The sequence below is a fragment of the Bombina bombina genome, chromosome 4 (assembly GCF_027579735.1).
Source record: "Bombina bombina isolate aBomBom1 chromosome 4, aBomBom1.pri, whole genome shotgun sequence".
In the NCBI taxonomy this organism is placed as follows: Eukaryota; Metazoa; Chordata; class Amphibia; order Anura; family Bombinatoridae; genus Bombina; species Bombina bombina.
This window is the reverse complement of record NC_069502.1, coordinates 24921468-24933489: the sequence shown is the minus strand read 5'-3', so window position 1 is coordinate 24933489 and position 12022 is coordinate 24921468. Positions and strand designations below refer to the sequence as shown.

Below are 12022 nucleotides of genomic sequence, written 5' to 3'. Positions count from 1 at the left end.
ATGCAAAACTGGGAAATGGGTAATAAAGGGATTATCTATCTTTTAAAACAATAAAAATTCTGGTGTAGACTGTACCTTTAAACGTGGAGTTTGGTCTGTCACTGTGAAGCGGGCGTAACCCTTACACTACCTGATCGATACAACATCATACCTGATGTTTTAAAGCACGTTATTCCAAACAATTTAGGAATGTTAGGTGATTTATGCCCTTTATGGATTAAAACCAGACTCTGCATCAACTATGTAATTTTCCATGGGAGTTTTGCCATGGATCCCCCTCCGGCATGCCACAGTCAGGTGTTAGTCCCCTTGAAACAACTTTTCCATCACTATTGTGGCCAGAAAGAGTCCCTGTTGGTTTTAAAGTTTGCCTGCCTATTGAAGTCAATGGCGGTTCGCCCTGTTCGCCCGTTCGCGAACAGTTGCGAAAGTTTGAGTCCGCCGTTCGCGAACCGAAAATTTTAGGTTAGCGACATCACTAGCGGTGATTAGGCGGTGATATCGAGAGTGGCAGATTAGGGGTTAATAGCTTTATTATAGTGTGGGTGATGTTGGGGTGTGGGGGGAATATGGGTAAATAACTTTATTATAGTGGCGGTGATTAGGCGGTGATATCGATAGTGTCAGATTAGGGGTTAATAAGTTTAATTTAGTGTTTGTGATGCGGGAGGGCGGCAGAATAGGGGTTAATAGGTAGTTTATGGGTGTTAGTGTACTTTGTAACAGTTTAGTTATGAGTTTTGTGTAACAGTTTTGTTGCGCAAAACTCATAACTACTAGTCTCAGATTTCGGAATGGATCATGTCGGTATAGGCTGCAAAGCAAGCATTTTAGCATCACCTCACAACCTGTAATACCAGCGCTATAGAAATCCCATGCAAAAACTTCATTTTTTTTTTAGTGCGGGACTGACGTTGCGTCACAGGCTGAAATGTTTGCATTACAGCTATACCGACAAGACTCGTAATGGCTGCGTTCCTGTTTTAACGCTGATCAAAAATGGCCATTTCAGCATAAAAACCGGAATGCAAAACTCTTAATCTAGGTGCTTGTTAATATGTAATTTCTTAATAAGCTTTGGTGCAACCAAATCCTTTTTAACACCAAGTTTTAACTGTAAAAACATACAATGGGTTGAGCTGTAGATATACAGTAATAGAATATAATTATTACAGACTACTTGTGGCTTAGTAAAATGATTCAGTCAGATCTGCTAATAGATTCTTTTTCTCTACATTGTATTACTTCTGTTGTATGAACTGATGTATTTATCATTCATTGTTTTATTATTTATTTATTTGTATAAAATAGATTATATTCTAGCTTTAATGCATGTTTGTCACAGTTCACTAATAAAACTGTAGTAGCTTTGTATTATCGGCCAGTAAATGAACTGTCCCTAGGTGTGCTTAAAGGGACATGAAATTCAATTTTTTTCTTCCATGATTTAGAAAGAGCATACAATTATAAACAACTTTCTAATTTACTTCTATTATCTAATTTGCTTCATTCTCTTGATATTTTTTGCTGAAAAGCATATCTAGATATGCTTAGTAGCTGCTGATTGGTAGCTGCACATAGATGCCTCCTGTGATTGGCTCACCATGTGCATTGCTATTTCTTAATTAAAGGATATCTAAAGAATGAAGCAAATTAGATAATAGAAGTAAATTGGAATGTTGTTTAAAATTGTATTCTCTACCTTAATCATGAAAACATTTTTTTGGGGTATAGTGTCCCTTTAAACCTGCTTTTCCTTTCGGTTTCAGTAGCATTCAGACTGCTTTACAGTTTGTTTTTTCCAATGCACAACATCATTAATGTGGTTAATTGTTGCACTTGAGTACAATGTTTATTTATGTACAGTATTTTTGTTTTTCAATGAAATAAAGGTAAAATTGAATTGACACAAGTCTGTGCAAGAGAGAATTTATTACTTAACCTCTTCCTTTACTTTGGTCACAAGGTCCTGCAGAAAAAGACGTCTGTCCTTTCTTTGATCCTTCCATCTGTGTGCACGTGCGGCCCTTGCCTGATGCATGCCAGACCGATGACCAGTGTAAGAAATCAGAGAAATGCTGCTGCAGCAACTGCTGGCGCCAGTGTTTGCCCACGGTGAAAGGTAAACTCATACTCAGAGCTGCTCAACAGAGGGTCCTGGTGCCAGATTGGGTCCCCAAAAGCTAACAGTAGTAAGCAATAGTAATAATGTACATGCTGCACTGTATAATGATTTTGAGGATAGATGGATCTAAAAGAGGCTCCCTATATTAGTATTAACACATAGACTGACTGCTATTGGCCCCAGCACTTGGGCCCTGGTGCACCTGCTACACCAATCTTAGTTCTGCCCCTTCTAATAATCAGCTAGATTACGAGTTTTTTTGAGCGCTATTACAGGTTTTAAAAAAGCAGGCGTGTGTGGGCGATATGGTGGCGTTGAGCTCCATACCGCACCCAAATACAAGCGCTGCTTTGACGTGCTTGTGCACAATTTCCCCATTGACATCAATGGGGAGAACGGGTCAGAAAAAAACTAACACCTGCAATCATGGAAACAAAAGCTCTGTAACGCAGCCCCATTGATGTCTATGGGGAAAGAAAACATTACGTTTAAACCTAACACCCTAACATAAACCCCGAGTCTAAACACCCCTAATCTGCTGCCCCAATATCGCCACCACCTACATTACAGTTATTAACCCCTAATCTGCCGCCCCTAACGTCGCCGTCACCTACATTACAGTTATTAACCCCTAACCTGCTGCCCCTAACATCGCAGCCACCTACATTACAGTTATTAACCCCTAATCTGCCGCCCCGATATCGCCACCACCTACATTACAGTTATTAACCCCTAATCTGCCGCCCCTAACGTCGCCGTCACCTACATTACAGTTATTAACCCCTAATCTGCTGCCCCTAACATCGCAGCCACCTACATTAGTTATTAACCCCTAATCTGCCGCCCCGATATCACCACCACCTACATTACAGTTATTAACCCCTAATCTGCCGCCCCTAACGTCGCCGTCACCTACATTACAGTTATTAACCCCTAACCTGCTGCCCCTAACATCGCAGCCACCTACATTACAGTTATTAACCCCTAATCTGCCGCCCCGATATCGCCACCTACATTACAGTTATTAACCCCTAATCTGCCGCCCCTAACGTCGCCGTCACCTACATTACAGTTATTAACCCCTAACCTGCTGCCCCTAACATCGCAGCCACCTACATTACAGTTATTAACCCCTAATCTGCCGCCCCGATATCGCCACCACCTACATTACAGTTATTAACCCCTAATCTGCCGCCCCTAACGTCGCCGTCACCTACATTACAGTTATTAACCCCTAACCTGCTGCCCCTAACATCACAGCCACCTACATTACAGTTATTAACCCCTAATCTGCCGCCCCGATATCGCCACCACCTACACTACAGTTATTAACCCCTAATCTGCCGTCCCTAACATCGCAGCCACCTACATTACAGTTATTAACCCCTAATTTGCCGCCCCGATATCGCCACCACCTACATTACAGTTATTAACCCCTAATCTGCCGCCCCGATATCGCCACCACCTACATTACATTTATTAACCCCTAATCTGCTGCCCCTAACATCGCAGCCACCTACATTACAGTTATTAACCCCTAATCTGCTGCCCCTAACATCGCAGCCACCTACATTACAGTTATTAACCCCTAATCTGCTGCCCCTAACATCGCAGCCACCTACATTACAGTTATTAACCCCTAATCTGTTGCCCCTAACATCGCAGCCACCTACATTACAGTTATTAACCCCTAATCTGCTGCCCCTAACATCGCAGCCACCTACATTACAGTTATTAACCCCTAATCTGCCGCCCCGATATCGCCACCACCTACATTACAGTTATTATCCCCTAATCTGCCGCCCCGATATCGCCACCACCTACATTACAGTTATTAACCCCTAATCTGCCACCCCGATATCGCCACCACCTACATTACAGTTATTAACCCCTAATCTGCCGCCCCGATATCGCCACCACCTACATTACAGTTATTAACCCCTGATCTGCCGCCCCGATATCGCCACCACCTACATTACAGTTATTAACCCCTAATCTGCCGCCCCGATATCGCCACCACCTACATTACAGTTATTAACCCCTAATCTGCTGTCCCTAATGTCGTCGCCACCTACATTACAGTTATTAACCCCTAATCTGCCGCCCCGATATCGCCACCACCTACATTACAGTTATTAACCCCTAATCTGCCGCCCCTAATGTCATCGCCACCTACATTACAGTTATTAACCCCTAATCTGCCGCCCCTAATGTCATCGCCACCTACATTACAGTTATTAACCCCTAATCTGCCGCCCCGATATCGCCACCACCTACATTACAGTTATTAACCCCTAATCTGCCGCCCCAATATCGCCACCACCTACATTACAGTTATTAACCCCGAATCTGCTGCCCCTAATGTCGTCGCCACTATACTAAGTTATTAACCCCTAAACCTAACCCTAACAGAACCCTAAGCCTAACTCTTATCCTAACCCTAACACCCCCTAACTTAAATATAATTAAAATAAATCTAACTAAACCTTACAATTATTAACTAAATAATTCCTATTTAAAACTAATTACAAACTTACCTGTTTTATTTTTATTTCACAGGTAAGTTTGTATTTATTTTAACTAGGTAGACTAGTTACTAAATAGTTATTAACTATTTAATGGCGATCTAGTTAAAATAAATACAAAGTTACCTGTAAAATAAAACCTAAGCTACTTTACACTAAAAACTAACATTAGAATAAAATAAATTAAATTACTACAATACAATTTACTAACTTACAAAAAAAATAAACACAACATTACAAAAAAATAAAAAAACATAAAAAAAATAAAAAATGGTTTACTCCTAACCTAATAGCCCTATCAAAATAAAAAAGCCTCTCCAAAATAAAAAAAACCCTAGCCTACACTAAACTGCCAATTAATATAACTATTAGTTATATTGTAGCTAGCTTAGGTTTTATTTTACAGGTAAGTATGTATTTATTTTTAAATAGTAATTATTTAGTTAATAATTGTAAGGTTTATTTAGATTTATTTTAATTATATTTAAGTTAGGGGGTGTTAGGCTTAGTGTTACTTTAGGGTTACGTTAGGGTTAGGATTAGGGGTTAATATATTTATGTAGAGTTAGTGATGTGGGAGGTCAGAGGTTTAGGGGTTAATAATTTATTTTAGTATATTTCATTGTGGGGGGCTTGCGGTTTAGTGGTTAATAGGTTTTTTGTAGCGGCGGTGTGGGGTTAATAATTTTATTTTAGTGTTTGCAATGCAGGAGGGTAGCGCTTTAGGGGTTAATAGGTTTATTATAGTGGCAACGATGTCAGGGAGTGGCGGAATAGGGGTTAATAACTAGTGGCAGCGATATCCGGAGCGGCAGATTAGCGGTTAATAATTTTATTTTAGTGTTTGCAATGCGGGAGGGCCTCAGTTTAGGGGTTAATAGGTAGTTTGTGGGTGTTAGTGTACTTTTTAACACTTTAGTTATGAGTTTTATGGTACAGCTTTGTAACATAAAACTCATAACTACTGACTTTAGATGGTGGTACAGATCTTGTCAGTATAGGCTGTACCGCTCACTTTTTGGCCTCCCAGGCAAACTCATAATACCGGTGCTATGGAAGTCTCATTGAAAAAAGACGACATTTTTTTTAAAAAGTGCGGTACTGACATTGCGTGACTAAAAGGTGTGGCTAAAAGGTGTGCGGTACACCTATACCGACAAGACTTGTAATAGCGGCGTTAGGGAAAAAGCAGCGTTATGAAGCATAAAGATGCTTTTTCACTCATACTGCAAAACTCATAATCTAGCTGATGTGACTAAAAACCCTACAAACAATTATTTACCCTGAGATCAAGGCATATAGGACATACCATGTATTGATAACCTGATTACCTGGTGCTTATTTACTTAAAGAGGCAGCAGGGTGCACCTCGGGCATACATTTAATAGGTGACTCTATTTAAAATCAAGTGCAATGTCAGATCCACTGCTCGTGTGTTAACCCCACTAGACTTTGGCTTTTTGCATGCGTCGGGTAGAGCGTGTATCACAAGTTGAAAGTAAAAAGTTTTCTCTCGCTCACTCGCTAACACGATGCATGCAAAAAAGCAAAACTTCAAATATTCCATTTGCTTTAACGTATTCCAACATAGACTTTAATGGACGGTGGAAAGTGAAAAAAAAAACACCCAAGAAATCGCGCAAACCTGATTGCATTTTATCAAGTGCGTTAACTTGACATGAAATATAAATATTTTACATTTAAAAAATCTCTTCAGTTAAAGAAAATGTTCTATTTATTCTTAAATACATGTTTATATATATATATATATATATATATATATATATATATATATACTGTATATACTAACTAAATCTATACATACACATTTATATAATATAATACCTTCCAAGTATAAGCCAGGGTACTGCCTCTGAGAGTTCAGTTACATATCATACTGCAGGAAAAAAATCTCTCTTTATTACAATATCTTTGAAAACAGTGAAAAACAGTTGACGTTTCGGCTTACATACTGATCTAAAAATTCAGTATAAAACGTTTTAAAAACTTAATTAGAAGCTCCCAGTTTAGCACTGTTGATGAGGTAGTCTGGGACAGCCAGTGAAAGGGGCTGGGTAAACAAAAAGAGCAGAAACTCCCCCTCCCTGCATAAGAAAAGACATATAACGTAAACAGGATTCAGCAGGAGTCTGTAAACGCGTGTATTCATCTGGCACTGTGGGGCTTGGTTAGGAGTCTGAAAATCAGCACAATGTTATTAAATAATAAGCAAAACTAAACACTTTTATAAAAACACTCCCAGGCTATATTAAAGGATCATCTACAAAACATTTATGTAAAGAAAAATCTAGTGTACAATGTCCCTTTAAAGTAAACCATTAATCTGAATAACAAAATAAAATATACCGTCTCCGTCTGCCTTTTATACGCCTATATCTACATTCATGGCTCACAATTATGTTCTTAACACAGATATTACTTCACCTCAATGCAAATTTACAACCCACAAGTACCTAAATAAAACTACTTACTTGATGTGATGTGTTTTTTATAAACATCTCCTTGTCCGTTTCATGCTGCCTTAGACCTGATATAACAGCTCCTATAAGTGCACAGACGTTTGCATGACATCACCTGGGGGCCGAGCTAATCTCTGTGGTTCATTCTAGCTTGTACATACTTCTTTTCAGATGATCACACTAAATAAGCTTTTCACCCTGTGATGCAATGCCAAGTATCCCACAAAATATTGCTAAAGTCTCATTATAAAGTAATTAACTTATCCATGGGATTCACTATTTTAACTAAGCAATGTTCTCTTATACAGGTCTGTTATCCTAAGCCAATCCAGTGCTGTTAAAGGGACAGTCAACACCAGAATTGTTGTTGTTTAAAAAGATAGATAATCCCTTTATTACCCATTCCCCAGTTTTGCAAAACCAACACTGTTATATTAATACACTTTTTACTTCTGTGACTGACTTGTATCTAAGCATCTTCTGACCGCCCCTAATCACATGACTTTTAGTTATTATCTATTGACTTGCATTTTAGCCAAATAGTGCAGTGTCTGCCACTAGCCACGGGCGTGATCACAATGCTATCTATATGGCCTACATGAGCTTGCTCTCCCCTGCTGTGAAAAGTAAATAAAATAGAGGCAGTCTTCAAGGGCTTATAAATTATCATATGAGCCTTCCTAGGTTTGCTTTCAACTAGAATACCAAGAGAACAAAGCAAAATTGTTGATAAAAGTAAATTGGAAAGTTGTTTAAAATGACATGCCCTATTTGAAAAATGTAAGTTTGTTTTGGACTTGACTAACCCTTTAAGCATCACTATACCAACCTGGTGCTACTGCACCTCTAAGCCGTGCTATTCAACGATTCTCCAGCTTGGAGAGAAATTCCAGTTCAGACTTCATAGAGGCTGAACTCATTGAATTTTCAATAGAAAAAGCTCTGCAAGACCTCTCTCATTTAAGTATGTTAGTAGAGACAAGCCCAATGCGATACAGCACTGCTTGATATGAGAGTATTGTTACACTTACCCTTTCAGTATTATTGCATTAAAGCTTTGCACTTTCTCATTTATATTTTAATACATTTAAATTTAGATCTAGCAGTGATTTCACACATTCTGATTATGCTTTGAAAGTTTATGTGTTACTTTAATAACTTAGGATCATGTTTTATATGACATTACATTGCACTTTGTATTTTCTCCATTGTAAACTGACAGTTCCAGAAATTATGAGGGACAGGGCAGTTCCCTAGGCTAAACAATGGAGTTCCCAGGGTATTTCTGAAGCTCTCTCATAAGTCTTGTGAAATTTGCTAAGCATTTTAAACAACCTGAACAACTGATTTGTCTCGCCAGCTGTATTGCAGGTGAAGTTTGCTCAAAATTCACAATACACTTATTTTAACTAACAGAAAAGTAATATATACTAAAATATAGAGAAAATCAAGTTAAATTGTAATGAAAACATTTTAGTTTAATTTGGAATTGATGCAAACAGAGCCTTTATATCTCTTCCCAGGGGTACCCCAGTTACCTTTTATCTCCCATGTGAGATTTTGTATCCCAGAGAGCTTCATTGCTTTCTGTGGAAGGCATCTCTCATCTCCCTGGGATTTCAAGGTTCCTCCACTTTTCTTAGAAAATTCAGTGAGTTCTGCCTCTGTGAAGTCAGCACTATACACCCTGTTCTAAATTATTATGCAAATTCTATTTCAGTGTCACAAAGATTAAATATATATTTTTTCAGTTTAACTCATGGATGGCATTGTGTCTCGGGGCTCTTTTGATCACTGAAAACAATCTCGGACACCTGTGAAAATTAGATTGTCAAGTGAGCCCAATTAAAGGAAAAACTACTAAAGGAGGGTGTTCCACATTATTAAGAAGAGCACCATTTTCAAGCAATATGAGGAAGAAAAAGGATCTCTCTGCTGCCGAAAAGAGTGAAATAGTTCAATGTCTTGGACGAGGTATGAAAACATTAGATATTTCACGAAAACTTAAGCATGATCGTCGCACTATTAAGAGATTTCTGGATGATTCAGAGCACAGACGGGTTTGTGCAGATAAAGGCACATTGAGGAACATTTCTGCCAGATCCATGCATCGGATCAAGAGAGCAGCTGCTAAAATACCATTACATAGCAGCAAACAGATATTTGAAGCTGCTGGTGCCTCTGGAGTCCCACGGATATCAAGGTGTAGAGTCCTCCAGAGTCTTGCAACTGTGCATAAACCTTCCATTCGGCCACCACTAACCAATGCTCACAAGCAGAAATGGCTGCATTGGGCAGAGAAATACATGAAGATTAATTTTCAAACAGTCCCGTTCACTGATGAGTGCCGTGCAACCCTGGATGGTCAAGATGGATGGAGTAGTGGATGGTTGGTGGACGGCCACCCAGTTCCAACAAGGCTGCAACGTCAGCAAGGCGGTGGTGGAGTCCTGTTTTGGGCCGGAATCATGGGAAGAGAGCTGGTCCCCAAGGTGTAAAGATGACCTCTGCAAAGTATGTGGAGTTCCTGACAGACCACTTCCTTCCCTGGTACAGAAGGAAGAACTATGCTTTCCGTAATAAAATCATCTTCATGCATGACAATGCACCATCTCATGCTGCAAAGAATACCTCTGCATCAATGGCTGCTATGGGGATAAAAGGAGAGAAAGTAATGGTGTGGCCTCCATCCTCCCCTGACCTCAATCCTATTGAGATCCTTTGGAGCATCCTCAAGCAAAAGATCTATGAGGGTGGGAGGCAGTTTAAATCCAAACAGCAGCTCTGGGAGGCTATTCTGACATCTTGCAAACAAATTCAAGCAGAAATTGTCCAAAAACTCAAGTTCAATGGATGCAAGATTTGTGAAGCTGCTATCAAATAAGGGGTCTTATGTTAAAATGTAACGTGACCTGTTAAAATGTTTAAAAAGTTAAAATGTTGTGATTTCAGTAAATATGACCATTTTCAGTTCTTTACAACCTATAAAGTGTTTTGAAACTTACTGTGCATAATAATTTGGAACAGTGCATTTTAAGTTTTTTATTTTGAAAAAAAATACTGTTATCATTACGAGGTTTGTTCAATAAAATTTGAATTGTACTCTTAATAGTTGATAACATGAGAATTATGTTGACTGTTGTTTACATCAATTATTTAGGTAAATGAGAAAAATATAATTGGCATAATAATTTGGAACAGGGTGTAATCTCTCTCCAAACTATAAAATGTTTAATTATCTGGCCCATAGAAAGTAATGGCGCTCTCGGGAAAACTGAAACTGATAGTATTTCAGTTTTAATTTAAATAAAAGACATGCAAAGTGCAATTTAATTTGCAAGAGATACACATATAGATATACAAAGTGAGTGGCAGCTGGTGAAGTTTGAAGTTGGGGGGGGCACTAGACCACAAACCACAAAATAAAGCCCCACCCCTCCCTCAGATGGCCCCGCCCATGAATTTATATATATATTTATGGATTTCCAAAACGGAACATCTGTGGAGGTGGCCTGTCCGAATATGTCCTCCTATGTGACAGGCAGCTCCTCTCGTGGAAATGAATGAAGAAACTGGAATCTGTGAAAAAATCACAAAGAGAAAGGGCGCCTCCTAGTGCAACTCTGTTGGAATATTGATGGTAACAGGTCAGGTGAATGGTATAATACTCACAAAATGAGCAGCACCCATGTGCTAATTGATGCAGGCTGGGGAATTCCAGTTCCCCAGCCGTCATCAATTAGCACATGGGTGCTGCTCATTTTGTGAGTATTATACCATCCACCTGATTTTTTCACAGATTCCAGAAGTATTCATTTTGCAAATTGCCACGGGGAACCATTTTTTATTTCACAGGTTCAGCTCTGCTCCTCCTCTCTCCCCCTTCACCTTTTGAGCCATGATCTCCTGTGACTGTTATAATTATATATAGTATAACAGTGTTATACTTGCTAATCATGTGAAAGCTCTCTCCCAGACTGCCACCATTATATATTCCTCTGCTGCTCTGTGCCTTTTCACGCTGGCCAGGCTCCTCCTCCCGCACGCCATCATCACTTACACTGACTCACATAGCTCTCACTCGCACAGTCAGAACTGTGGGATTAACAAGGTATGGGGCTTGGTTGGAAGGGGGTGCTGCAGGCACTTAGAAATAAGTGCAAGGAGCTTGAAACCTATACTTCTATCTATCACATGTGCGGTGCGATAGAACAGTAAAAACAGCATTTTTTTTTTTTACAAAATTGGACTGTAACCCTTTTTAGCTCAATAAATATACATTTTCCAATAGGGATCTATTGGAAAATTTATATTTATTCAGCCAAAAAGTTTTTTTTTTCCCTCTTTGGGGGCTTTGGGGGTTCACGTGCAGATGTGCTCCTATAGAGGAGCCTCCACTGTACAAAGTATAAGGCTAATATGTTAAAGTTACACAAAAACTGTAAAGGCATAATTCGAATTTGATCACAATCCTAAATACACTGCTATATACAAAATAAAATACAAAATAGAAAATGCAAACTTTAAATGTAATAAAATTTAAGCTGAAATGTGAATTGATATAAAATAGTCAGCACAAAGTGTAAATGCAGCAAAACGGTCATGTCATGCAGTGCTATATTGCAGTGACATTGTCTCTGCTTCTTGTACAGAAATGCTATAAGGGCCTGAGTGATGACTCCTAAATGATGCTTAGCTGTGGCGGGAGAGTGTGTGTATTTGTGTTTATGTGTGTGTGTGAGAGAGAGTGTGAGTACATGTGTGTGTGTGTGTGTGTGTGTGTGTAAGAGTTTGTGTGGGAAAGAGTGAGTGTTTTTCTGTGTGTGTGAGAGTTTGTGTGTGCGTGTGTGTGAAAGCATGAGTATATTTGTGTGTGAGAGAGTTTGTGTGTG

The 12022-nt window shown here is 39.2% G+C and overlaps 1 protein-coding gene across 4 annotated transcripts in view; it reads left to right on the top strand.

Moving 5' to 3' along the window:
* Nucleotides 1–12022, top strand: part of LOC128655854 (keratin-associated protein 10-4) — a 337059-nt gene that overhangs the window by 29217 nt on the left and 295820 nt on the right. For all 4 annotated transcript variants that reach the window (XM_053709423.1, XM_053709425.1, XM_053709424.1 and 1 more), the window contains one exon: nucleotides 1967–2122. In XM_053709423.1, coding sequence (XP_053565398.1) covers nucleotides 1967–2122 — 156 coding nt within the window. The remainder of the gene's footprint in view (nucleotides 1–1966; nucleotides 2123–12022) is intronic.